Below are 27,148 nucleotides of genomic sequence, written 5' to 3'. Positions count from 1 at the left end.
AGACGTCAGCTGCCAGATATATCGAGTAGCCCCATCCGTAAGCATATCAATCAGATCGTGAAGTGTTGTCATCAAGCTATGGAAACAAGCCTCCTACTGGAACATGAATTGAAACGTATACGAGCTGAGAACGAGCGCCAGACTATGAAGAAAGCTAGGAAACGTGCTTCACTAGGGGCTGATCAAGTCTTGACCGTAGAGGAGGCTCGTGACCGTTTCCAGGAGGTAAACAATCAACTTAATGAGCAACCTGATGAACAGCCTGAGGCGAATAGGGTTGGCGCGCAACGCGCTCCACGTCGCTGTAGCGGCTGTGGCGATCTTAGCCATACTATACGGAAATGTCCTAGTAAATAGCTACTTATATCAGCTCTAGTTAGTCTAATTTAAGTACGTGGTGGTTGATGTTGGCGCGAATAGCTTCATGTAGTACTTTTGTGATGGGCAAATGGGCGGTTCGGTGGTGTGGGCGGTTCGCTTGGGAAGTACGTTAACGGCCGGCCCTTATCAAAGACAATGCCGACTCGGTAAATGCTTGGCATGCCGTTACGAAAGTGCATTGTTGTGCATAATCAGGAAAGGGTTCGTTGCTGCATGGCCAGCTAAAAGCCATCATGATTTCCTCGTTATTGAGTACATTTCCTTGTAAGGATACAGATTCTCCGCATCCTTCATATATATATGTCTCCTTAAATTAATCTCCGTCGCTTTACGTCATTCATAAAAGAATCGCCTTCTGCGACGATTCTGGGCATAACGCGCGTTTACATTCAACAGATACTGATACAATAACCCTATTTCACATTCACCAGTAACGGTATTTGGTACTGACAAAAGCCGTTTAAGACGTGACTTGAATGACCAGCGAGTCCGACAAGACCGTTAGGTTAGACGTATGATCCGTCATCCCAACACAACTTCCAACGTTGCGCTACTTTGATAAAACCTTCTGATGAAGTCGGTAAAGGGGTCCAAATACTGGGAACTTGCAGCAATGGATTAGAATTAATTTTGCAAATCAGGCAGTCGTAGCTTGTCGTAATTGTTGCCTACTTAAGTTCTTGGTTCCTACAATTTGTAAGCCCTAACCACCTGCAAATTAGCCACTAAGTTACTCACCAGTCGCCAATTAATTATGTAACTGTCCAATTATCAAATCTAAGCATGCGCAGTTGTACACACAATGCATCAAAACACCAAATTTATTAACAATGTACAATTGTGATGCTAAACAACCGAAACCAAACTCAGAACTGCAACTTGACAATATCTAGGACCGTAATCAGCCGAAAATGGAGGTTGTATCTAAACTCCGAGTCGAGATTCGGCTCACATCCGTCGCTCAATTACTGGACCCTCCTGCTCAATCTTGTCCATCAACTCGCTTACAACCTGCATCTTGTTCGCTTGGGAAGTACGTTAAAAAGTCGATATTGCAACTTATTGACTTTTTCGTAAGCAGTATTGCTATTAATCATACCACAAAATAATTATGGGTATTCATGGGGCAACTACCAACCATTCCTTTTTGGGACTAGCGTAAATAGACATTCGTACCCAAATGCAAGCAAGGGTACCTGAGTTACCCTCCTCAAGAGAAGTCTTATCAAATTAGCAGCCGAGAATGGTCTCCGTCTGCCATCTATCTCAACTGTATATTATGGTTACATCAGTGCTCGTATATCTCCCCACATTGCCTCAAAATCGACATCATTTTCATCATCATTCTCATCCAAAATACTTTCATTGTCTTCAAGGCTTTCCTCCTCAATTTCGTCTGCAATATTTTCACTTTCCCTGACAGGTTGTGATTGCCTGTTCAAGACTTTGGGGCACTTGCGCTTATTGTGACCGGCCTCGTGGCAGGTCCCACATCGTCTCACTTTTGCCACTTGGTCAGCGGCGTGTTGGACAACCTCAGCTGAGGTCTTAAGCCTTCGCGTGCCCCTAGGTCGGCCTTTACTAGGAAGATCAACTGAGGGATCTTTAAGGACCGCAAGTCTGTCAAGATCAAGTTGCTGCCACGGGAGGTTGAGAGGAGGGAATACTGCGTGCACTCTCCAGCGAGGATGAATATCAGTGACGTCAATGGGCACGCCGAGCTGGATCCGATGCGAACATGGCAGTAGGTAACGGTTCCAAGTCGCACAGCTGCACTCGTTGTTCGATTCGTCGCCTTGACGCAGCTGTCTCTTGATGACTTCCGAATATACAAGCTCCAATGCATATCTGGATATAGCCGTACACAACTTTGACGTCTCGGGTTGGTTTCGGATATCCAGTCTCACAATCAAGTTTCGGTTGGAGCTGAGGATGCTGAGTTGGTCTGAACGAGCCTTACCCCTAACGTTAATCTTGTTGCCTGCAGTATAGAGCGTGCCGGAAGACGAGGTTAAGTCGCGTTTCATCGCACCGTGACTTCCTTCAACGCGCGAAGTGGTGTTAATGCCCAAGTTCACATTCTTGCGAATATAAATCTCCGCCCAGCGTTCTCGCTGGCCATCTGCCCACCATTGATCGAGGAAATAGTTAACAGGTTCAGTGGGGTAGTCGCTCTTGAGCAGAGCCAACTGCTTCTCTTGGTCTCCACTGTCAGTCGAGCTCGCGATTCCAGCAATACATTTCATGAAATTATCGAACTCTTCAAATTTGGCAAAATGCTTTCGGCAATTTTTTAAGACGTTTTGCTCGATATGCCACCGGCAAAGTTGGTTGAATGAGGTCGGGAACACATTTGACAAGGCTCTCATTAGGGCTTTGTCTGCGTCAGTAATAAACACATCTGGCGATTTGTTTGGGAAGACAACTTCTTCTGTTATACTTTAACGTTAGCATCATTCTATGTGCTAAAGGATATTTTTCACTGACTCAGCTGCTGCATGACCCAACTGTAGGAATTTGTGTTCTTTCTGGCCACAAAGCACAAGGCAATCCGTACGTTGTGCATGTTGCTATCCACAGTGATAATATTCACCAGTGGCAATCGGAATTTGTTTGTCTTATATGTGGCATCAATGAGAACCACTCGCCCATAAAGATGTGCCTTTTGAACGTCGTCAGGGTTGCAAAAGAACAAAGCCTCCAGAGTGTTGTCCTCGGTCACCTTGATTCGGTATATGTAACCTTCATTTTGCAATGTCTGTACAAATCTTGCAGTTGATGTTCCCTTAGACTGGGCATAATCATAGGTCCGATTGTAGACGTCCCTACCCAGCAAGGACAACCCGTATGTGGTGTTAACCACCGAAGCAATAGTCGTAAGAGACGCGGACGAGTGCCGGACAAGGTCGCGCATGGTTTCGCTGGCCTCGCCAGTTATCTGTCGGTTCTCCGGATAAGCCACCGGATTGATACCTTGAAGCTGGTGTCCTTCATGTTGGTCAATAACTTGTGTAAGGATCCACGAATCATTGAGCTGCTTTTTAAAGCGGAATGTCCAAGGACAGTTGCAAAGTATGCTTCGTGCATCTTTCTTACGTATGAGACCATTGTCACCTATAGATCCCTTTGTTGCAGGAAGCTTTCGGCTGTTGAATGGTTTTTGGCGCATTTACACAAAAGCAATAGAGTCTGGTCTTTGTTTTTGTCGTACGTGTTGACATATTGCCTGGCTTGATCGACCGACTCAAACTCCATGCCGACATACAACGTTTGTGGATTGTTGACTACTGCCGCGGAAAACCCGTCGTAGCGTGGTGTGTGGTCCTGTTGCATTGTGTCTGCTGGTTATTCTAGATATCAACTTATGGAGTGATAATAGCAGTTTCAATATTTGTTTTTCAGTCCGACGCGTGTTACAAGTTTGGACGGACGCGTTTACCGCGTTGACGAGTTCAGGGTAATTCCAAAAGAGTCCAGGTACCTTTGCTGCCACTTGGGTACGAATATCTATCTACGCTAGTCCCAAAAAGGAATGGTTGGTAGTTGCCCCATGAATACCCTCGCACGCTCTCTCTTAGAGAGTAAGATAACCATCTGTGCACAAATAAAGCTTTCCCACATGAGTTTCACAGCTATTCTGCCTAGAACGCGTCTCGATAATGCTTACGATTCGATGCCATCCTTTCTTTAAATGTTGGTACAATAGCCGGTGGAATATCTCCGTGCTCGTTGAAGATCAGGGCTGAAAGTTCCCACGCCTTGGAGTCATTAACCCATTCGTTGACCAGCAAGCCGAGCATAACCTGCTTGAGTTCGGTTGCCAAGCAGCCTGTTAGATCATGAAATGTAATTTCACGTAACCTCATCTCGCCTGAACCTTCTCGGGTTGAGGAGACTAAACTTTAAATTCAAGGCTAAGCATTGCTCCGACGACACCCGAATCTAACCCAACTGGTGAAACTCTATTACTTTTCAACACCTTCAACAATCATATAGTGTTTAGCGATTCCTGCATCTGAGATCGCAGTCGGACGATTACTCAACACAGGGAGGGAGGGACCTACTTGGTTTGCGGAGGCACTCGTTTGAGCAGCGAAAGCATGAGATAGTTGATGTTATGGAGGGGGGCTTATAGAAGCGAACTTGGCAGCGAGGCGTCGTTGGTCTCGAGATGTTGTTGTAGGGTCTAACGATACTAGCGGAAACTTTATTGCCGGATCTAGGGCCATTGTGGCTTCGTACAAGTCGAGGGCTCAAGGCAAAGATATCTAAAGATATCTTTCATGGTGGCTGTCTTTTCCTTGCTAGCCAATCCGTACTGCTTATCGTCGGTGCCTTCTACACAAAATAAGGTTATCCTGGCATGCCCAATGATGGCGCCTTTGGCTATAGGGATAATATCAAAAACTGAAAAGTTTGGTAATATCAAAAATGCCATCGGGCCTCGTAACAATCGTTCCTACCAATTTTTCGCCCAACGACTAGACATTTACACCACATAATCCTTCATTTAAGTTAGCGCTAAACCAAGTTACCAACATAATTAGACAAATTAATTTGTTTTAACGGCTAACCTTTACCTTTATTTCCACACCAACGGTACATTCACTCCTCCCAACAAACTACCTAACCTATGGGTTCTCTACACGTTCTCTAGTTGTGATGCATTGGCTGCAAGCATCTGTTACAGATATTCTTCTTCCGAGCAATAAACTCATTTGCCCGACTTCTCTTCTTGTGAGGCCGACCAGGTGGCCGGCCTGTTGTTGGCGGTGCGCAAGATGGAGAACCATCATGCTCATTCAGATCGATTGTTGGCATGGCATGGATGCCATACTTGTAAGTCGCTTCCAATGCTTCTATCTTGAAGTGGTCGTCGACGAAAATGATAACATCCAATCCAGCAAATGTGATAGCTGCGGTAGCATGGGAGCAAGGTACACCGCGGTACGTCCATCTCTGACAAATACAGGTGCGTATGTCTAAGCGAACTGGGAAGCTTTCGTTGTGCATGGTCCTGACCTCAAACTCATCCAGATTCGCAGGTATGACAATATATTCCCTTGCAAGTGTCGTTGATTTAGCGAGCTCTCGGGCAGCAAATTCGGATATCCTCTTTCTGTTATCTTTCAATTTGTTGATATCCTTGAGAAGCTCAGGGTTTTGGCTATATTGTCGGCTTGGCATTGCTTAAATGTCATCAGCTCAAGTGAAACATCTTCGTCAAGAGCTGTAGCTGCATTCATCGCAGCCAGAAGACTTCATTATCGCTACCCGGACCACAAAGTTCTTCCCATCGTAGATAATACCTGTAGTAAACAATCATAACAGTCAAGAAATTGCTTACAGTGGAGTTCATTGCGCTAACAGGGCTCTGGGCTCATAACCTGTGAGAAATACACTATAGTCTTTTATATTTCTCACACTTCTGATGGCTTGCTAGTCCTTTAGGACATTCGTGGGGTCTTTCAAGGAAAATTGCTGAGCCCAATCCGTTGGCTACTCATCCAATACAGTAATCGCACATGCCACCAAAAATTCGTCGTTTCGGAACCCATCATAATACAGCCTGAAATGTTCCTAGGGCTGTGACGGATGCGGATATCCGCCTAATTTGACCGAATCCGCCATCCGCCATCCGTCATAGCTGGCCGCCATTACAAGTTCGGCGGATCCTCATCCGCCGTTTTGTCGAATAAATCCGCCTTCCTATCCGCCAGGATCGGATAAATCTAAAATCATTGGTCTAGCCTAATGAGGTTAGAGAATTTACTTTGACGGTTTAGCGCCACACTTTATTTGGAAACCTCCATTTCACCAGTTTTGTTAGTACGACTCTCAAAACTAATTGAACTAATAATATTAAAAATAGTGTTTAATAGTCCGGCATCAGGATTACATAGACGATGTGCTTGCCAACACACTCGTGCCGGCATCGACGATTTGCAATTAGAATGTGAAATCAGTGCGATAGAATATATCCTTGCCGAACTCTTAAGTGTTTTGTGGATATTCGCTTCTCAGCTACACAGTGAATCTTGGACCTGACCTCATACTCCACATCGATCTTTCCTAATTAGGAAATTATCGGCCTTATCCGCCGGCGGATGGCGGATACGGCGGATAGATATCCGCCAATTTGGGACCTGGCGGATGTTTATTCGATAGCCCCATCCGCCAACTTAAAATGTGGCGGATATTTATTCGAGGCGGATAATTTGGCGGATACAATCCGCCATATCCGCCATCCGCCTACAGCCCTAAATGTTCCAGCCGGTTGAGAAAACGGTCCAAATTCTTTGATTTACCGTCAAATCTTGTCTCATGTGCCATGGCCATATATATGGTGCGGGACAGCATAAACCGACCACTTTGATCGAAAGTGCCAAATTTTGGTCGGCCCTAACACTTGCATTAATGCACAACTTATTGCCTAAAAGCGCCATATAGCAAGCATAATGTGCCTCTTAACTTGCTTAGGGTCTTCTCGATATAACTAGACAATATAATAATTAACAAAACTAATACTTTCTGTACAAAACATCACTCTAGTTCCAACGACTCCGGCAGTCTTCGATGTGATTTATATTTTTTGACTACGAAAGCCGCGGACTGGCCGTCAAAGCCACGAGAGTAGGATTCTATATACCGCCATGCCTTCCGCGCATAGCCACGAACATTCAGTGTGTAAAGTAGTGTTGAACCATCATAATAGACTTCTTGCCGATGGGCCGTTCTGTGGAATCCCGAGGCACTCAAATATCGATGGCAAGTCTTCTCCGAAATTATTATGAGGCGGTCCAGGATGCCCAAGTACTTTGGGTAGATCTCATTCTCAACGTAGGTCTTTAGACGAAGAACAGATCTCTGTGGAGGTGGAAGTGATCGGAAAAAAGTTTGGCATTCGGCGGCGGCGTCATGATCTGCCAAGAGCGACTTGATCCCCTGGCGGAAGAGTCCGCGTAGTCTGGAAATGCTTTCCCCAGTTGCGAATCATCCTTGCCATATATGGACCACGAAGAAATGAGACACCGCTGATTGTTGTCGAAATCAATCTTACGTTACGATACCATATGATATCAGTCACATATGACACGGGTTTGGACAAACTCGTATGATATACGGATTGGTTTGACAAAATGAAGTCGTATATGGGTAATATCACACTACTTTACACACTGCGGATATCCGTGTAGCTTTGTCTACGACGATGTCCACCGTGCTTCGCACCCCGCTGCTCCTTTCTGTCCAAGTACCTGAACCGAGGGATACCCGAGGATGATGTCGTGATCACCAAGTGTAGTCCTTGAAATAAATTATAAGCAGCTTAATGAAAACGACGGCATGGCCGCATCAGAGTTTCCACTTTTGTCATTGTCCCATAGCTGAATGTGGTGGCGCACACTTTCCATTGGCAGGCGGGTTCGAATGGTGAGCTTATAGGTGAAGAGTATGCATGAATCTCAGCATTGGTTCCCAGGTCTGAGAGTTTTAACGAATGTTTTGACCCGTTCAAGGCTTTGGAACAATGGCGCGGTATCTGACTGAGCTGACGATATTGGGCTGGAATTAGAACGTGCCCGTGGGACCGGCGCCACCGAGCGCAAAACCCTGCACAGGGACGGCCTTTTCACTAATCATCGTTATCCGCTGACGTCGAGAGTATGTCCATGGTATAATGTCGCAAAAGGTGGCGTGCGAAAGCTAAAATATTGGGATATTTGATGCGGTATTGCAAAATTACTGTTTATCCGAGCATTGATACCTGAGATTCGCTGCTGATGCGCAAACCGCTCAGCCACGGCAAGCCACTGAAAGCCACGATGAGCAGAGCGACACGAAGCTTGGAAATCGTGATTCAAATGCGGGCAAATTACAGGGCCAACTTCATGATTACTTGGGTGAATTGGCGCTGAAAAAACCACTACCGGCCACAATTAATTGATTCACATAAAAGTATCAGACTCTACATTTGATACATACCAATGACTGTATCTCAAGTGACCGAGGTTGGACGGAGATGGTTCGAATCGAATATTAACGATATATATACCCAGAGCTGCTGGCTACGGAATATCTTTAGGCCACTGTCTGCTGTTAACCATTGAGACTCGCCTTGAGTCACTTCCGTGCCTTAAAGCATTCTGCTGTTAAGTAATTTGACTAATAGCCATGGCGGGAACTTCGATTCGCTTTTCCATGGGTGGGTTGTCGTTGCCCCGTATGAAAGTCTGCTAGAAACTTTCCGCAGATGGCGTGCTGAATGGACATCTCCCAACGGCCGCAATAACACTTCAACCCTCTCCCTCGTTGTGTGAACTGTTAACTTATTTTGGAATTTGGACAAGTTGTGAATTCCGATTATGCCAATATCAGTTCAATTTCATCCAATTCATATTCTTAGAACTTTTAAGCAAATTAAATAGAATACAGCTATGAGCTTTACATTTTAGCCTCGTTCGGTTAACTACTACAAATGTGAATCAGGTGAGAGCGGCGAGAATCTAAGAGTTGTCTTCCACTATGTCTGTTTCATCTTCGACGAGTTCGCGTATTATACTCTCCACATTAACACATTCTTAAACGTGTTGAATATTTCATATTTTATGCCTCTTACCCAAGTCTGAATAGTGCACGTGCAGACAGCGGGTAAGTTGACCGGTAGCCTTATGCACTTGTGCGGATTTCGTAACTGTGTTGACAGATTGCATCATGGCGCGCCATTGTTTCAATGGGTGGAAAAGGCAACCTACACAACACAAGAACCAATGATACCAGCAAAGTACGTCATACCAAGCTCAATTTTCGTGACGATAGGTATTAACCTCGCTTTATTCAGGGCGAACTTTTTTAAGCTCTAGCAAAAGCAATGCTTGCGATCCTTGGCTAAAAACCTTGACCCGTGACTATTGCATATCTGTCCCTGGCCCTTGCCGTTCACTTTTGCTTATCATGATGATGCAATTTCAAGAGCGAAAAACGTATTCACCTTTTTTTTGTCCCTTATGTTTTGTGCTAGGCGGCAGCGCCTTAAAAGCGCCTGGTTTATCCCTTTCCTTGGGTAATCCAGTAACTCATCATTTGCTTTGCCTACAATGTCTGTGAACGGCGACGACTTTCACCAAGAGAAAGTAGCGGTTACACGCGACAGTGAGCTGTTGGCCAATTCTCCATCAGCCGCGGAAAAAGAACAACAGTTGGTCAGTATTGATAGCGCATCCACCATCAAGGAATCCACTTTGGCGCAGCACCATCCAAAAAAGTTCTACTTCTGGCAGGTTCGCGGTCCGTCCGGGATTGACTTAGATGGAATTGCGACTCAATATTCGGTTTTTGATGATCCTGCTCTTGCAAAGCACTACCAGCCTTGTGCAGAATATGAAAATTTGCATCGCTTTGATCCAGCCGTGAGATGGACATGGCGCGAGGAAATCGTGCGTGTGGCTCATATAGCCTGATTAATCTCTCAGTGCCGTTCTAGTAGCTAATCAGTCTTGTAGGCTCTTCTGAGGAAGCTTGACTTAAGGATCATGATGTTTGTTGGCTTCATGTTTGGAGCACTGCAATTGGATCGTGGTAATATTAGTCAGGCCAATGCAGACAATTTTCTCAAGGATCTCCATCTTACTACCAATGGTACGAAAGAATCTCCCGCAACTGAACAGAAGAAATTTGGCACTAACCGAGCATGTTAGATTTTAACAATGGCAACACAATTTTTACTGTATCCTTCCTTCTCTCAGAGTTGCCTTCTCAGCTAGTTAGCAAAAAACTCGGTCCAGATCGTTGGGTTCCTAAGCAGATGGTCCTGTGGTCAATCGTTGCATTCTCACAGTTTTGGCTGAATGGACGGAGCAGTTTTTACGCAACGCGGGCCCTTCTGGGAATTCTCCAAGGTGGTTTTATAGCAGATTGCACACTCTATCTCTCATATTTTTACACCGCATCGGAGTTGCCAGTGAGATTGGCGTACTTCTGGGCAGCAGATACATTAGCAAATATTATCGCATCCTTCCTGGGTTTTGGTATTCTTCATATGCGAGGCGTTTTGGGCTATGCTGGTTGGAGATGGCTGTTTTTGATTGAAGGTCTAATTACATTAATTGCCGGCATTTTGGCGTATGGAATGATGCTTCCGGCTCCTACCAAGTCCAAATCGTGGTTGCGCGGCAAGAACGGTTGGTTTTCGGAGCGAGAGGAGTCCATCCTTGTGAACAGGATACTTAGAGACGATCCGTCGAAAGGCGACATGCACAATCGGCAGCCCATCAATTGGAAGAATTTGTGGTACTCTCTTAATGACTACGACCTCTGGCCAATTTATATTATTGGCTTCACTTTCTTCATGTCCACAAATTCTGTGGCAACCTATCTTTCGTTGACGTTACGTTCCATTGGCTTTAGCACATTCCAGACTACGCTCATGGGGTTGCCAAACCAAGTTGGAGGGCTGCTTACAATGCTTCTGGTGACCTACTCCTCTCAACGATTTAACGAGCGTTGCTTTCATGGTATCCTTAGTCAGTTATGGGCGTTGCCGAACTTAATCGCTCTTCGATCTTTCGGCTCTCACTCAAATAGATGGTCAAAATACGCAGTGACGACTATTCTACTATCGCATCCGTCTACTCATGCGGTTCAGGTCGCTTGGACTTCTCGGAATTCAAACTCCGTGCGTTCCAGGACGGTATCCTCAGCTGTATACAATATGGCTTGTCAGCTTGGGGGTATTGTGTCGAATTATATCTACCGCAGTGATGATGCACCGCTGTACAAGCGTGGCAACAAAGACCTAATTGCGATCTGTGGTATGAATATAGCTGTGTACCTAGGTGTAAAGGTATATTATGTTCTTCGTAATCGCTTTCGTGATCGCAAGTGGAGTTCGCTATCTGATGAAGAGAAGGATCATTACCTTGCTACGACAACTGACAGGGGTAATAAGAGACTTGATTTCAGGTTTGCACATTAGAGGATAATTTAGAGGCATGCTGAGTAATACGACAAGGTGGTCGCTAAGAGGAAAGCGGCTAAGTTTGTCCATGAATATTCTTTGCTCTTATCATTGTTACAAAATAGTTAGAGGAATAAAATCGTGTGTTAATAAAAATTCCGACTGCCCTGATTCTATTCAGATGAGATGTGGGACTACCTTATGTGAAACTAGAACTCACACTAAATATCATATGCAAAAACCTACTCATAGTGCTTCAACATGGGTTGCCATAACTTGCAACTGTTAAATAGTCCAAAGCCACAAAACGAAAGACTTATATCGCTTTCGGTGGTCCGATCCGTAACATCTTTACTCATTAAGCCGTTAGCACACATGATCAAGTCAGTCACAGACCGTTCATATAAGAATGAGAAGCAGTTTGCCTGTGGCATAGAGGAATCTCAACACAGAACAAATTCATGTTCGCAGATAATTACTTCCCACTAATCGAAGAAATTGGGCATCTAAAGGCTAAAATTAGATGGCTAACACTAAGTTTTGTGACTCGAATGATTTTATACAAATTGATCGCCTCTTCATGTTAATGAAAAATGGTCGGCCTGCGCTCAATAAACTTTCCATTAATTAATACACAATTATCATCACAAAGCTATTGGCGACATGAGATCCTTTACGACATGAGATCGTAACAATTAATAAGAAGCTAACGTACTTCCCAAGCGAACGGATCACACAGGCGAGCGGATCATTTGGAATTTTATATGGTACACCACATAAAATTGTAATATTTTAAACATCTATATCTTAGCCACACTAGCTGTTCTTATTTAGAAATTTTAAATTTATAGATAATGGACTATAAATCATTATCAAAACTCTTTTTATACGGATTATCCTATTAATGACCCAGATATCGTAAATTACGGCCAGAGGGTTCAGGGTTTTACATGATTTCAGTAAATATAAGCATCAATCATTTTTTAAAACGATGATGTAAGTCGTCGATATTTAGCTATTCTATTCTTTTAAATTTGAGCATAATTAAGAAAGATTCGTCGAGTTTTAGAGGTTTAAAAATCGCTACTTTTTATGGAATGTCGACCGATCCGTTCGCCTGTGTGATCCGTTCGCCTGGGAAGTACGCTATGGCTTTTTAATCAAGTTATTATTCAATATGGCATTTAAACCCAATAACCTATGCCGAGCACTCAGAGAACTTAATCAATCAGGGTTGTGTCGGGCGGTATTACTCAGCCCCCAGCGTCGACCATCGAGCCACTGAGCAGTGAGCGTAAGGATATCAGCGATTCTACACAATGAACCCAGCACACGAAGCTACGATCTCGCAACAGCAACTCATGCAGCAACAAAATTCTACGGGAAGAGCAACATCAGAACAGAACACTAGGCAATCTCCGCTGGCGGAACAACAAGAACTGGCAGCTCCACAACGAGCCAATGCAACTCGAGCTGGCGCTACGGGGCGTGTCAATCTAAATCTGAGGTCGCAGGAGATTCCTCTTGGCCAGATCCAAAGTAGGGCTGCAGCTACTGCTGCGCCTGGTATGACCGGCTCACCGGCTATGTCTCAATCGTCACCAATGGTGCTCCCAGAGGGAGGACAGCAAAGTCTCCAACTGCTCTCCCAGCAAATGATTCCTTCTCTACAAGCTATTCAGATAACACAGACAGGACGGGCACCACAGACTCCTACTGGCTCTTCTGCTCGTCAAGATTTTACACAGCAACAGATTGTAAACAGTCAGGATACTTTCAACTCTTGCGCCAGCATACTTAACCAAACGCCAATAACCAGCATGCTCGCTATAGAACAACACAGCCCGGCCGCAGTTAAACTATCTCGTCCATCTCTTACTGGAGGGCACGCCGCAAGCGCTCCCGTCATGTCCAGCCCTGCAATCGTGAAATTGCCTGCATTTGAACTTAACGGAAGCACTGCTCGCGTCTTGCGTAAGCGCAAGGTAAGTGAGCTACTCCAGGATATGGTCGGCATCAGCAGTAGCGTCGATGGCGTCCCATTGCGCGGCGATGAGCGGGACGCCAATATTGACTGTGACGTGGAGGAGCTACTACTAGATTTGGCGGACCAATTCGTGATTTCGGTTGCGTCGTTTAGTTGCCGCCTTGCGAAGCATAGAAAGTCTAATACACTAAACGTCAACGACGTGAAATTGCATTTGGAACGAAATTGGAATATTAAAATTCCTGGCTACAATGGTGATGAAATTCGATCTGTCAGAAGATGGAATCCGACACAAAGCTATTTGCAGAAATTGAGCGGTATCAAAGCAAACAGGGCGATTTCTGGGAAATAGTGTGTCGTGATATAGTCTGGTTGAAATTGGATTACAAGTGTGAGAGTTCGATTTTTAGTAGTTGAATCTCTGCTTGATTTGTGTACATGCTGTGATTAAATGGACCATTTACATTCGATAGTAGTGTCGGACAGGCGGTGATTGTCCACTTGTAGAACCTACAAGGAAAGTCGATACTTTGGGTGCAAATCGATACAATGAATCTGCGCTTCCGTTAGAGCGGAAGAGACAATGGACTAACTTATGTATGGAATGCAGCACAGTTGGTTTAGAAATAATCGCGGCTTACAAAAATTTTCCGAGATTCTCCAAGGATGGAGCCATAAAACGAATCGTAGCTGCTGTGACAAGACACTCTGGTTTCATTTTAAGCTTGCTCTAGTATTGGAAAGCGCCTTTCTGGTTATGGAAGGGAAAATAGGCAATAAAGAAATCGAACAGGGATAAAAATTAGGACTGGACACGAATACCGATCTTACGAATATTCGTAAGTCGAATACGAATAATTCGAAATTGATGGCTTAGTAATATTCGTACGAATAAGTCAACTTAAGTTATCTAGTCGATTATTCGTAATTATTCGTAAAAATTGACCCTAAACCCTAAAATATCTGGGAAAACCGCACGAACTGAAATCGAGAATAGCTGAGAAGATCAGGGTTTCTTGAGTAGCTGTAGGGGCTAAAAACTCGATTGGTTTCACGCTCTTGCGCGATATGGAAACGTAAGGACGTAAAACCATTGAAACTTTTCACCGGTGTTCAGGGCCCTGGACCGGAATGGGCACGAAATACTGGCCCTATTCAGAGAAAGCTGACTATGCGAAGTTCTTGACGGGTCTCAATTGGCGGCGCGGTAACTTACACGTGGGTTCAGGGTTCTGACTCGTGTATTCAGGGACCGAACACGCGCTCATAATCTTATCTTTGGCGTAGTTAAGTGTATATAATAAACCTGTACCTTTTGGGCAGGAAATCTTGCGGTTCAATTTCCATAGCCTGTTGGGTACTCACGTCAAAGACGACATAACGTCTTTTGAAAGTCTCTTGCGTCTTCAGAGTTTCATGACTGTGAAACAGGCGAACATAGCCAATAATCTCTTCATCTGAGTTTGCTTTTGGAAAATGGGATCGAGAGTGGTTAGGGTTTCTGTGCATGCAATATTTTTGTCATGAATTCTCCTGTTTTATTTCAATATTTTCCAATAGTTACTATGGCGCAGAATATCTACGATAACCAGGAGTTCTTCAATGAGTACAGTAAGCTGGCGCGTTCAAAAAAGGGCTTGCCAGGGGCACCAGAATGGCCATACTTGCAAGCAATGATCTCCGACATCCGCGACTTGACAGTGTTAGATCTGGGCTGTGGATTCGGGTGGTTTTGTCGGTGGGCAAAACAGGCTGGGGCGGCACGCGTGCATGGAATCGATATCTCGCAGAATATGTTGTCAAGAGCTCTTGCGGCTGGCCTCGATCCTGCCATAACTTACGAAGCCGGCGACCTCGAACAGGTCAACCTACTGCTCGAGTTATACCACATAGTATACAGCTCGTTAACTATCCACTACATCGAAAATCCCCGGAGGCTTTTTAATCAAGTTTATCGCACTCTCATTCCTCACGGTCGTTTCGTTTTCTCAGTTGAACATCCGATATTTACGGCTCCTACGGATCCAACGTGGAAAAAAAATTCCGATGGCGAAGTGTTCTGGCCTCTCAATACTTACTCGCAGGAAGGCCCGCGAACGACTGATTGGCTTGCCAAGGGAGTACGAAAATATCACACAACACTTGAGACATATATATCGCTTCTTTTGGATGCTGGGTTTAGTCTGAAAGCCATCAAGGAGTGGATGCCTTCTGATGAAGACTTGAGAGAACATCCGGAATGGGCTGATGAGCGGCATCGCCCCGCATTTCTCCTTGTTGCTGCTGAGAAAGTGAACGGCGCGGATTAATTCTTACGTGGAAACGCTCGAGCTCAGAAGTCAGCTTCAAAGGATGGATATAAAGGCGTTAACGGTCTTGGACGCTTGGACCGGATCCCGAGCAGAGGATTGGTTTGACTACACTTTATATTAAGTTATGTGGTTGCCTTGTGATTCTTCATTGCGTTGAGGATTATTGAGCTTCAATAGCTGGGGCCGCTCTTTTTCTGTAAATGATATATAGGAAACTAGTGGTTGTAACTTTCATGTAGCGTCACTGCCATTCCGGATAAGGGCAAAACGAGAGCAGAATCAGTCGCCAGCTTTTCTTGGGAACAACTAAATAACTCTAGCAATTCCTAGTGTTCACCACCAATAACATGCTGTGATGAAGCATTCTACGGTTCTGTTCTCGGAAATTCATAGTGCACACTTGCTCATCTTCGTGGTCGCAAGCGAGGATATATGTAAATGTGCACTAGTGCGTCAGTCGGACTTCAGTCATCATAGGCAACCTTATCAAGGCATGCAATCTCTCATTCTAATCATGATTCATAAGTTGACCACATTCCTGAAGCTACAGATTCCATACAACAATTCATTCCAAAATCTATCAGGCGGCATCTTACGGATGGCGCAAACGGCAGATCTAGTTATGACTGGATGCCCACAAGTAGACCTGTTCCCAATTTGGCGATTGCCGGTTTTGCCATACTACATCCGCGACTATACTATATAGCCGACCTCTTCAAGTCTGCCAATGCTACCCCCTATCAAGGTCGGGGTTCTCAGGGTTCAGTGGCCTATTCTATATCGGCAAATTCGTAAGCGATATCGGTAAACCGGCAAAATTTCTTAATTAGTAGTAGCTTCTGTCCATACAATGTCCTCAGCTAAGATGGCGGATATCTTCAATCTTCTTGCACCTACATTATTATATCTTCGAGTCGTTCACCTGACGCAAACACAGCTAGATATGGGATTCTAAACTCTAGAACTGGTTGAGAGGCTAATTGAGGGCTGATATTTTCTACTAATGCCTATATTATTCTTTAACTATCGCGTAACTTAATAAGCAGAGGCCATATCTTATCATATCATATGAAACCCGTATGATGTGATACCGTATATGGTAATATGTATTACCATATGGCTCATACTACTTCACACACTGCGACTGTGGACCTGACCGCCGTGTCCGCTTTCTTGTAGCGAGATTTAGGTGGGCCAGTCACCTGGTCCCCGGCAGCAGCAAGCCTGGATCTCTCCTCGTCGACAGTCGCTCTTGTCCTTTTTAATTGTGCCGGTTGAGGAGTACCGCATTCGACAGCGTCGACCTCCAAATATACTTCCCCATCGCTGTCGTCTGTCCACACTTTCGGAAGTTGCGGGCAGGCTCGGCGGAGGGGATCCTCTGTCCTGTCTGAGACGGTCTCGATTGCGCGGACAGGAGCTGGCCCAGGCTTGAGGTTCTTTCGCATCAAGATATCTGCGAATTCTCTTAATGCGACGAATGATATCATCTGGGTATGTGATCCATGCCCGCGAAGTGTCACCTTCGTCAGTTCTGAATCCCCAGTTGTCGATGGCGTCGAGATCAACGTGGAGGTCGACGTGGCCCGGTCAACAGTTAGTCCTAAAGTGCTTATACTTGCGTTTTGTCAGCATACCTCTACCATTATTGTTACATTTATCAACATCACGATCCTGATTGTATCCGCTCCATCGAATATCTCCTGATCCCTAGCAAATCCCGCGCGGCATTAAATAATCTCTCGACCCCAACCTCCGTAGCTGGAATTGGCAAAAGTCCCTAGCACGGGCCTACCTTGAAGTACGTCAAAGAGTAGCCGTATGTTATGCCTGTTCCTTTTCTCAGTTACGAAGCTGTACCCCGGGGTGCGGTTCCCATAGTTGTCACCCATGGCCTTCCCGAGTAGTCGCAGCAATTCAACATCAAGGCTCAAATCATTAACTAGATTCCTGGGCTGAGACAACAATTCATGCACGATGAACCGCTGAATGTCATTGTCTATGGCTTCACTGCTGCAATGTCAGTACGATCACGATTCTGAGTCCTTTTACTCCACTAGTATATACATACCCTGAACGCGATGCGGGATCAGCCCTGGAAGATATGGAGTATATGAAGGTGCTACGGATACAGTATGTAAACGCCGCTGCGATGTACGTGATTTGACCATATTGGGCAAATGTGCCATTCGGCCGTAGGGAGAGAAGATTGATCGCTCGCGGAACCAGCAAATACGATGCCAAACCAACGCCATTATCGTCAGTGAAGTTAACAGTGTCTGATTCTTGACATAGAATGGATGCGCTGAGTTGTATGATCAATTCTGAGATTCGGCTCGAGTGCTCCTCTCGCAACCATCTGAGGTAGTTCGTCTTTGTATATACGTCACCAATTGTAAAGCAATCACACTGACGCGAGGCTATCGAGACGTCGATCAATGCCTGAAGATTTTAGACAAACATATCCGGGGATTCATGAAGTGGCACATCTTTTTCGATTTTTCACTCTGCTGAGGACTTCGATCAATCCACAAGGCGAGAATCCGAGGCTTTGCTAATGCCGTCTGCGCTCTAATAGGTTCTCATGCCATCGCAAACAGCATATGTGATATCCTTTACAATCAAGTTCAGTATATGGGCTAGACACCGTATATAGCTAGCCAAGCCATTAAAAATGAATTGGACATTTCCGGTATCAATCTTTCCGTCCAAAGTGTGAAACCATGACTTCGTTATTGCTGCGTTATCCCCAGTAATTGCAGTCAATTTATACTCAAGATCCAACTCAGCGAGAGTTATATGGACAGTTCCACTGTGAGCTCCGCGGAGTCCCGTGAATTCCGGCACCTTTACCCGGTACTCATACCCCTCCGTAAGCCAACGGCCGATAATACCAAGGTTCGAGAGATGATTTTTGCTTGTCCATATGTCACAAGAGGGAGCTATTGTTTTGCAAGTAACAGCAAGCTCTTCTGCCAATTGACGCCGTTGTGTATTAAAGCTTTCCAACAGCCGCCGTCGAAGTATAGACCGTGAGGTGAATGGGAGTCTGATTCCTGGGATATCTCTCTGTTGAAATGCTGGCGATTCAATGGTTGTAAACGCTTGTTTATCGTCATTAATAACCCATCGAAGGAGATTCCTTTCAAGAAGAGTTGATACGCAAGGTCTCTTGCTTGGTCATGAGGCTGATAATGCTAGGCGGTTGCTTCCTGGGAGAAGCGTCAGCTGGAGAGCAAAGTGGAAATATAAGGTAGTCGAGGTCTGCCTTAATGAATCCTATGTCTTCCAAGACATTGTATCAATCGGATATCTCTGTCCGTACATTGTCGTCTTTTGGTCCGCTTTATCACCCACGGCACTGAGGACCTCAGTAACCGCAAAATAAGCCCACATCCAATTGGTAACCTCACCTGGGCGTGGCCGTTTTTAAGAATGACGAGCGATAATTGAAGAGCTGGGCCCGACTGGTGTTAAGGCTTCTGAAGCTGACTCTGAAGGCAGGATCTCGGAGTACGAGAGGTTGATAAAAGATTCAAGATCTGATTCGGGCATCCGATCTTCGGATGAAGCTTCATCGTCAATCCATCATTAAGCAGGAAATATTCAGGTCGTTTATGGCGAGTAACGATTCGTTCATCCCCATTCTTAGTTACACTCGCGCTTTTCGGTAGTATATTGGGGAATATGATTTGCAGTTCCATACGATTTTAGCAACTAGCCTCAACGATATGAGAATTCCTAGATTAGGTTAGCCTCAAAATTAGTGTAGAGGTGGTTAGGGTTCTTTACATTAGCCGACATGATCAGAGCCAAAGATGACCCTGCTTATATGGGCTTCCAACGCAAGCTAATGTCAGCATTTATCCGAAGATGACTCCTGCTGACATGGTCCTTGCACAATCCCATTGTAACTATATAATCTCCTTTGTATTTCTTTATCGCGCTTCAATATGAGCTTTGAACTGTTATATTGGTTTTCCAGTAGGTCCCAGACCAACCCCAGTTTCTATATCTCGGAGAATAGTTCTTATTGCTCGTTGTACTCCTTCCTGGACATTGCTCTCTCAAGCGATATTGAAAATGAAGTCCCTAAGCAGTCTGTTCTCACACAACAAAGACGGAGAAATTAACCAAGAGGAACAAGCAACAGCAGCAGGTCTCCCCAGTCCCACAACGTCATCAACAAGCGTGGAAATTGATGAGAAGCAGTCTGCAAAACTTGAAGTTGAGCCTGAATCCGCCTCGTTGTCTACAAATCTGAAGGAAAACGACAGCACCCCTACCAAGGATGCCGAGACTGCGAAAGCTTCAGACGCCACGGATGTGGAACAAGACTACCCCACTGGCATTCCTTTACTAATTGTCGTCATTGGTTTGTGTCTCGCAATTCTACTGGTCGCGTTGGTAGGTCCAAAAACTGCATGTCTACCTAGTTGATCTTTACTCATTCGGCTCTAGGACAATACTATTATTGCAACAGCCATTCCGAAAATCACAGATCATTTTCATGCGCTTGATGATGTGGGTTGGTACGGTTCAAGTTATCTTTTGACCACATGCGCATTTCAGCTTATTTTCGGCAAATTTTACACATTTTTCCCAATAAAATGGGTGTTCCTACTTGCTATCATCGTGTTTGAAGTTGGATCTGCGGTATGCGGGTCAGCGCCCACTTCTAACGCATTGATCGTTGGCCGGGCAATCGCTGGATTGGGATCTGCCGGAATATTTTCGGGGGCCCTGGTAATCATTGCTTACTCCGTTCCGTTGCAGAAGCGTCCTGTGTGTAAGTGACAAGCACTCTTATTTGCTTCGGGTCGATTGCTAACTAGACTCAGATAACGGCCTGTTTGGATCCATGTATGGTGTTGCCTCTGTCGCGGGACCGCTGATGGGAGGTGCTTTCACAGACCACATATCCTGGCGATGGTGTTTCTATATCAATCTGCCCTTTGGAGCCGTTACGATTTTCGCGATTCTCGTGTTTTTGAAGTCGCCAAAACAGTCATCGACAGGCCCGACTTCGTGGAAGGCGAGGATGAACCAGCTTGACATTATTGGGACGTCCGTATTCATACCTGCCATTGTTTGTCTTCTTTTGGCTCTGCAATGGGGTGGAACTCGCTACGCGTGGTCTAGCGGTCGCATAATTGCTCTCTTCGTCATATTTAGCGTCCTCATCATCATTTTCTTAGGAGTCCAGCGCTGGAAAGGAGACTACGCTACAGTACCCCCTCGGATTGTGACCCAACGTAGCATGGCTTTCGCCACCTTGTTCGCTTTCCTTGTTGGAGCATCCTTCTTTATCATCATATACTTCATTCCGGTTTGGTTCCAGGCTATAAAAGGAGTCTCCGCCACCAAGTCAGGTATCATGAGCATTCCCTTGGTCTTGTCGCTTGTTGTATTTTCACTGCTTTGTGGCTCAGCAGTCACAGTTTTTGGCTACTACGTGCCGCTTTGCTACCTGACTGCTGTCCTCTCTTCCATTGGGGCTGGCTTACTGACCACGTTCAATACGTCGACTGGTCATTCCGAATGGATTGGTTACCAAGTTATATATGGTGCCGGTATCGGCGCTGGGATGCAAATGCCAATTATTGCAGCCCAGGTCGTTCTAAATTTGGATGACGTTCCGGTTGGTACAACCCTGATTGTCTTTTCCCAGACCCTAGGAGGATCGCTATTTGTGTCCGTTGCACAGAATGTCTTCAGCAATCTTCTCGTGAAAGGTGTTATGAAAGCTGCGGTAGGCCTGGATCCCAGTATAGTGAGCAATGCTGGTGCCACAAATCTCAAGACTATGATCCCCCCTCAATATCTTCCCCAAGTCCAAGATGCTTATAGCCGTGCATTGACCCAGACATGGTATCTGTGCGTTGCCACATCCGCGTTGTCCATCATCGGCGCCATGGGGATGGAGTGGAAGAGTGTCAAAGGCAAGAAACTAGATGCGGCGGCGGCATAGATGTACATACTGATAATTTGTTTGCCGGTTTTGGGAATCTCGTACAGTTAATTGACGCATCCTCCTCATTGTGTTTCAGGGTTTCTGGTTTGAACCCTCACTTGCTCTCCCCTCTCCATTATGTAGTGTTAATTTACTTTGTTGTTACAATGCAGGAATTCATTGATGGTCAGTATAGATGCACTTTGGAAATAAAGACATAATATAGCTAGAGTTTTCTAAAGAGCTACCTATATAACCTGAATTTCAAGGTGCTGAATCAAGGCGCTAATTTAGAGAGTATCTTGATCTTACAGTGCCAGTTTAAGTTAAGTTTAAATCGCTACCACCGGAAAACTTGTTGACTTACTCAACTTGTTAATCCATATTTGAGTTTAGTTGAGTTAAGTCGACTTAAGTTCCCATTACTTAGAAAATTAATCAAATGCAATTTTAATTCGTAAAGCACAAGATTTATTATCAAATATAGTAAAAAATTCAAAACAAAATTAAATAATTCAGCAATTCAACATCATTGCTGCCGCGTCTTCTCCATCTGACTCCTCAACCTCGTCAGCATCCTTCGGTTCACTTGACCAATCCCAACCCTTCAGGCACATGCATGCCTCAATGGTTTTGTCGCCCAAGCGTGAGTTGACTGAACCTTTAAAGTGCTCTGTAGCCAACAACTCGTAACCACGGAACATGGTTTCATAGTATGGGATTGCCTGATCTAGTTGCGTCATTTGGAAGCTCAAGTCATCCGAAATGAGCTGCAGCTGGAGCTGTTTGCTGGAATTGCTCTGTTAGAGCATTCTGGTCTACGAGCTTAAACGTGTCCTTGACGTTACCGAGGAACTCACGCCCAGTCATACGACCCTCGATGTTTTATTTGAAAATACTTTGTCGTGCGTTCTTTTATACCTAATCTAATTATTCCTTCCAGTTCTAGCCGCCTTGTCCTCTCCTATCCTGTGACATAATCCTAGTCGTTGGAAGTTAATTCGTGGTATCGTTTTGGTCTGAATTCGCTATCATCTAACTACGGATGCTCAATCCTAATCTCTCCTCGTTCTACCTATTGCTGGTGATGGAATTGTGTAACAAAGATATAGCATTTGTTGTCCTCAAGTAGTTTTTGTTGAAAGCTCAGCTGTTGCAACAGGTTCCGTAGATAAACCGGACTGTGCTGTCTGGCTGTACTTATAGCCATATATTCATGCTTCCGCCAATGTATCTGGATACGGATACGGATATTTTTCCTGGATACGGATGCGGATATGGATAAGGAAGGCCTGGATATTTTCCGAGCCGGTCCCTAGTCGCTGAGTGAAAGTTCATGCCTGTAGCCGTCTTATTTCCTCTGATGCAGATTTATATGTGGGTATACTCAGAACATCGATTTCGGTAGTTGCCGGCTTAATTCCATGTTGCGATCCCCCTCCTCCTGAAGTAGTGTCAGGGCCCATCCTTGTACAAATAAGTATTTAACAGCCATTCGTTTCGACCCCCCCGGATCAACGGAAAACTAAGTTAATCCTAGCAAGATGTCCACTGCATCTTAAGATGGCTGCGGTTCTATTTTTTTTCAATTCCACAAGGTGATTGCTTTTAGCTATCACCAGTACTTTTTGTGCGTCCGCAGCAGTCAGCAACATCTATTTAGCCGGCGAGCAACAGATTTGCATAAGGTCGCCTTGACAGGACAGTGAGGAAATAAAGCTCTTTTTATATTGTCAGGGATCTAATAAATTTATGTACATGGAGGAAAAGTAATACTATAAACAGGAAAGCCATGACAAAGAACACAAGATGGAGCATCAGGCAACAATGCAAACAACACGAACCCCCGGTCATTTAGAACAGCTAATTTGCCATTCCAACGGCTCGTCGTAAGCGAGCCCTGATATGGCCTTGTTGACCAGTAGCAGGAATGCCATAACCTTGGCAGTATTGATCAAGCTGTGGTCTTTCAAGCCTGTTTATGGCTCCTACTGTATACATTGGCGGCAGATGATGCTAACTGTAAGACAAGATAGTTGAGAAACATGTTAAGCTCAGATACTCTTCTCGCAGTCGCTCGCGTAATGCATATAACCTCTCAACTCTATCACATGCAGCTGGCGCTTTCCCCTTGGTGACGTTGTCCTCAACGTCAAATCGCAGTTAATCATAGCCGTATAAAGCTTTGAAAGGAGCCATATGTGTTGTGGTGTTCTAGCTGTTGTTATTATATGCAAATTCGGCGGTATGTAAAAGATTAGCCCAATTCATCTGTTCTAGACTACGTAAGTAGTTCTCAAGAAGTCGATTAAGGATTTCTGTTTGGCCGTCAGTTTGCGGATGAAAAGCTGCACTCATTCTTCGTTTTATCAAGGAGTAGGCGCAGATTTCTGCCCAATATTTTGAAGTAATCCTCGTGTCTCTATCGGACACTACTCCGTGTGGAGAACCGTAGCTTGTTAAGGAAGCTGGGGTCGTCAAATATGTGGTACAACCGGATGTTGTATAGGCATCGAGGCATCAGCAAATGGAATAACATTTAAGGTCAAATGTACGCCATCACGCTATTGCTTGCTACATCATTGTTATGGTTGATCAACAAATGTCGTCAAATATGTGGTACAACCGGATGTTGTATACGCATCGAGGCACCAGCAAATGGAATAACATTTAAGGTCAAATGTACGCCATCACGCTATTTGCTTGCTAAATCATTGTTATGGTTGACTCGACAAATGCGATCACAATACTTACTTAAGAGGTGCATCCGTGTAGAATGATCCAATCGATTCAAGATCTCAGTTTGCTCTCGTCTCATTTCAGTTTGCTCTTGTCTCATTTCATTCACGGCTCGAAGTATTTCTCGAAGAGGATCACCGTCTTTTCATTAAAACAGTTAGTAAGTGCTGTTATGCTCTACATGATAACTTACGTGTGTCCCTAATCTTGTCCCCCACGGCCACTAAATAATGCGTGGCATCAACCATTTCTTGAAGAGTTGGACGACAGTCATCATCCAATCCTCCTTCTTAAAAATCTAAACGTTAGCATCGAATTGATACCTCCACAGCAAATACATGCCACTAACCGTCACTGAGAGCGCGCAATTGACCACAATGTGCTCTCGCATCAGCCAAATCGTGATCAGAAGGAGGTTCCTGGGGCCATAAGAATCACGCGACCCTGGCGCAATCATCTGCTCTCGTCCATGATCTACTTCTTATGATTAATCAACGGAAATAATAAATTTCAGTATATATGACAAAAGCTTACCGTAAACGATTTCTTTTTGTGTGAGACGGTGGAAAAGATCAAGGTGACAAAAGGAATGCGCAAACAAAAAGGGGTTTGTTTGTTTGTTTATATCCAGAAGCTTACCCGGATTTTATCAGTCAGTCTCCAAAAGTTAATTTTCTCTTGGAACAGATGGGAACTTTATGTTTGTTTTCATCCCAAGGCAGCGTCGGCCTGCACCTGACTTCAATTCCGTTCAGAGCAAGAATATCCGGCATCCGCCTCTTCGAAGTTGCGGGATATGTATCCCGCTTTGGACCCGCCAATCCGCCTTGAACATATTCGTGAAAGTTGTTATAATGATCGATTTTGAGTAGCCCACATGGAGAGGTAGGGCATCAACTTGTTCGTAGTATGTTGTAATACAATTACTATACGATTTTTGTAGGCTATAGAATTACTTACGATTAGGTTCCCAGCTTTGCGATTATCTTTACCAATAATAATAACTATTAAATTTTGGGCGATACCGTAATCGTATCCGCCCCTATTGAAAACACGGCGGTTCTACTCAGAACGAGTGTTCTCCAATTGCTCGCCCCGGCTCTACTGACATACCCTTCGAATTGGTATAACTCACGTCCTAGCTTACAGAGTCCTAGAATAGGATGCCTGTGAGCGATTACTTGTAGAGCAAGCGAGGAGCCAATTAATTATAATTCCACGGCGTGTACATTCACGTCAGATGCCCCTCAGCGCTGACTCAAATGCTGAGACTATTTCCTTGGGTCCTGCCGCTCCTGCGACCTCGTTAAGCCGGAGTGAAACTCGGAGGTGGTATAAACAGGTATTGTTTACAATAAAACACAAAGCTGGTAAGTTGTTAAGCCTCACATTCTCTCATACACTGTTATCTCTCTATTTCTCGGCAGCAGTATAAGTATGCTCGAGCCCGATGACGTCTCAGGGTGCGACCGTTGGTAGACCGATATCGAATGCGGGGATCCACAGATTGAGTCTATGGGATCCATGAGTTCGGGTCCCCAACAAGCAAATTAAATTTTACGTCGAGTGAGCAACAGTTTCCACTTCATCACAGCGTGTGTGCCAACTGTCCCGTCCCGCTTCCAGCAGTCCACAGAAAGGTAAGCAAGCACCTGAAACCCTGATACAATACATAATACCCAAACTAATCGGCAAGAACGTAAATTTGCGCAAAATTAATTCTCAAGAAAAAAGAATGGTTTACTAGTAGACTTGAAACGTATATTCAAGCTCATCCGACAGCTAAAACTTGCCAAATAATCAGAAATCATGAAACCAGAAGTAAAACCATGTCATCATTTAAATGTAACCTGAACGGCCTGTAAGTCATTCGAGACTTTCGTGTAAGTACACACCAATGTTTTCCCAGTCGAGTCATACATCGGTTGCGGACTAGCTCCGTACAAACTACCTGCTGGCGTGCCAGCAGGAGCTTTGTAAAGTGTCACCGCTGACGACCAGGGACCGGTTGGCGAAGTGGCAGTTCTGGCATTGACCTGATTATCCAGGAATCTGTCGGTGTATACAAATAAGAGGCAGTTGTAATACGCACTCCAGACAATCTGGCCAGCTTGAACCTGCCAAAATACGCTCTCCTTGCTAGACACGTTATACAGACGCCCCGTCTGCCAACTTGTGCCGTTCCAGTACTCGTACGCCGAGAGAGTCGTCGCAGATGCAGTCAAGACGCGACAAACATAGATATATTCTGCCGAAGGGCCGTGACCATACGCGTAGATATAATCGCCGAATTTGAGGCAACAAACATCGCCATACCAGGGTTCCGTCGTTGCGTCCCACCAATATTCCGCAAGCCGCGTACATGATGGCAAATTGTTGTTCATGACAACCAGCGCAACACCTGCGCCGATGTAATTGTTGACTCCCCCAGGTCTATGGTTCTTGAGAAAGAACAAGATCCCCGTCCCAACCCCTGTTTCGACAACGTTGGTGATGCCGATAGCATCTACGCTGTTATCCTCATTCCAAGTGGAATTGACCGGACAAAACTGCTGTGGCCATCCCGCGCTATTTAATAACACGTCAACGACTTGAAGAGGATTAGAAGTCGCTTGTGCTACACTGTTAGAAACAATGCCGTAAAATGTATCGCTGTAAGACGAATCACGGTACAGCGTGTCGCCGTAAGTAAGCAAAGTGATATTCCCGATATTGCCGTTAAACCCATTGTCACGAACACAATAGGTCGTAATGCTGTGGATGTCACCGAGAAAAGTAACTGATTTCACAGCGACAGGTAACGTGCCTTGAGTAGTTGCCAT

General features: G+C 44.9%; 9 protein-coding genes across 9 annotated transcripts; 4 read left to right on the top strand and 5 right to left on the bottom strand.

The window, feature by feature from the left end:
* Positions 1-1,664: 1,664 nt before the first annotated feature.
* On the bottom strand, positions 1,665-2,627 carry V1513DRAFT_385466 (uncharacterized protein; the record flags this gene model as incomplete). The annotated part of the gene is made up of 1 exon (XM_066895218.1): positions 1,665-2,627. One exon carries the CDS (start codon positions 2,625-2,627, stop codon positions 1,665-1,667), a length of 963 nt encoding a protein of 320 aa, XP_066750898.1.
* A 6,403-nt stretch (positions 2,628-9,030) lies between these two features.
* Positions 9,031-11,503, top strand: V1513DRAFT_453331 (major facilitator superfamily domain-containing protein). Its single transcript, XM_066899230.1, has 3 exons — positions 9,031-9,815; positions 9,882-10,017; positions 10,077-11,503. Exons 1-3 carry the CDS (start codon positions 9,477-9,479, stop codon positions 11,351-11,353), a joined length of 1,752 nt encoding a protein of 583 aa, XP_066750897.1. The 5' UTR covers positions 9,031-9,476; the 3' UTR covers positions 11,354-11,503.
* Positions 11,504-12,921: 1,418 nt separating this feature from the next.
* V1513DRAFT_481488 (transcription initiation factor TFIID subunit A-domain-containing protein) lies at positions 12,922-13,674 on the top strand (the record flags this gene model as incomplete). Its single annotated transcript, XM_066900361.1, has 1 exon — positions 12,922-13,674. One exon carries the CDS (start codon positions 12,922-12,924, stop codon positions 13,672-13,674), a length of 753 nt encoding a protein of 250 aa, XP_066750896.1.
* A 1,213-nt stretch (positions 13,675-14,887) lies between these two features.
* On the top strand, positions 14,888-15,631 carry V1513DRAFT_427870 (S-adenosyl-L-methionine-dependent methyltransferase; the record flags this gene model as incomplete). Its single annotated transcript, XM_066896242.1, has 1 exon — positions 14,888-15,631. One exon carries the CDS (start codon positions 14,888-14,890, stop codon positions 15,629-15,631), a length of 744 nt encoding a protein of 247 aa, XP_066750895.1.
* A 1,124-nt stretch (positions 15,632-16,755) lies between these two features.
* V1513DRAFT_427869 (uncharacterized protein) lies at positions 16,756-17,889 on the bottom strand (the record flags this gene model as incomplete). The annotated part of the gene is made up of 3 exons (XM_066896241.1): positions 16,756-17,237; positions 17,430-17,644; positions 17,702-17,889. The coding sequence occupies 3 exons, from the start codon at positions 17,887-17,889 to the stop codon at positions 16,756-16,758; spliced, it is 885 nt and encodes a 294-aa protein (XP_066750894.1).
* A 1,658-nt stretch (positions 17,890-19,547) lies between these two features.
* V1513DRAFT_453317 (major facilitator superfamily domain-containing protein) lies at positions 19,548-21,819 on the top strand. The gene is made up of 3 exons (XM_066899229.1): positions 19,548-20,041; positions 20,096-20,423; positions 20,476-21,819. Exons 1-3 carry the CDS (start codon positions 19,718-19,720, stop codon positions 21,603-21,605), a joined length of 1,782 nt encoding a protein of 593 aa, XP_066750893.1. The 5' UTR covers positions 19,548-19,717; the 3' UTR covers positions 21,606-21,819.
* Positions 21,820-22,102: 283 nt separating this feature from the next.
* V1513DRAFT_427867 (uncharacterized protein) lies at positions 22,103-22,330 on the bottom strand (the record flags this gene model as incomplete). The annotated part of the gene is made up of 1 exon (XM_066896240.1): positions 22,103-22,330. The coding sequence occupies one exon, from the start codon at positions 22,328-22,330 to the stop codon at positions 22,103-22,105; it is 228 nt and encodes a 75-aa protein (XP_066750892.1).
* A 1,120-nt stretch (positions 22,331-23,450) lies between these two features.
* Positions 23,451-24,751, bottom strand: V1513DRAFT_385451 (uncharacterized protein; the record flags this gene model as incomplete). The annotated part of the gene is made up of 5 exons (XM_066895217.1): positions 23,451-23,603; positions 24,083-24,151; positions 24,316-24,467; positions 24,520-24,615; positions 24,676-24,751. Coding segments are annotated over 5 exons (546 nt in total), but the record flags the coding sequence as incomplete, so codon positions are not given.
* A 1,410-nt stretch (positions 24,752-26,161) lies between these two features.
* V1513DRAFT_460843 (uncharacterized protein) lies at positions 26,162-27,148 on the bottom strand (the record flags this gene model as incomplete). The annotated part of the gene is made up of 1 exon (XM_066899866.1): positions 26,162-27,148. The coding sequence occupies one exon, from the start codon at positions 27,146-27,148 to the stop codon at positions 26,162-26,164; it is 987 nt and encodes a 328-aa protein (XP_066750890.1).

The sequence above is a fragment of the Lipomyces chichibuensis genome (assembly GCF_038497645.1).
Source record: "Lipomyces chichibuensis strain CBS 12929 unplaced genomic scaffold V1513scaffold_57, whole genome shotgun sequence".
Lineage (NCBI taxonomy): Eukaryota > Fungi > Ascomycota > Lipomycetes > Lipomycetales > Lipomycetaceae > Lipomyces > Lipomyces chichibuensis.
The sequence above is the reverse complement of the archived record's forward strand: the minus strand, read 5'-3'. Positions and strand labels throughout refer to the sequence as shown.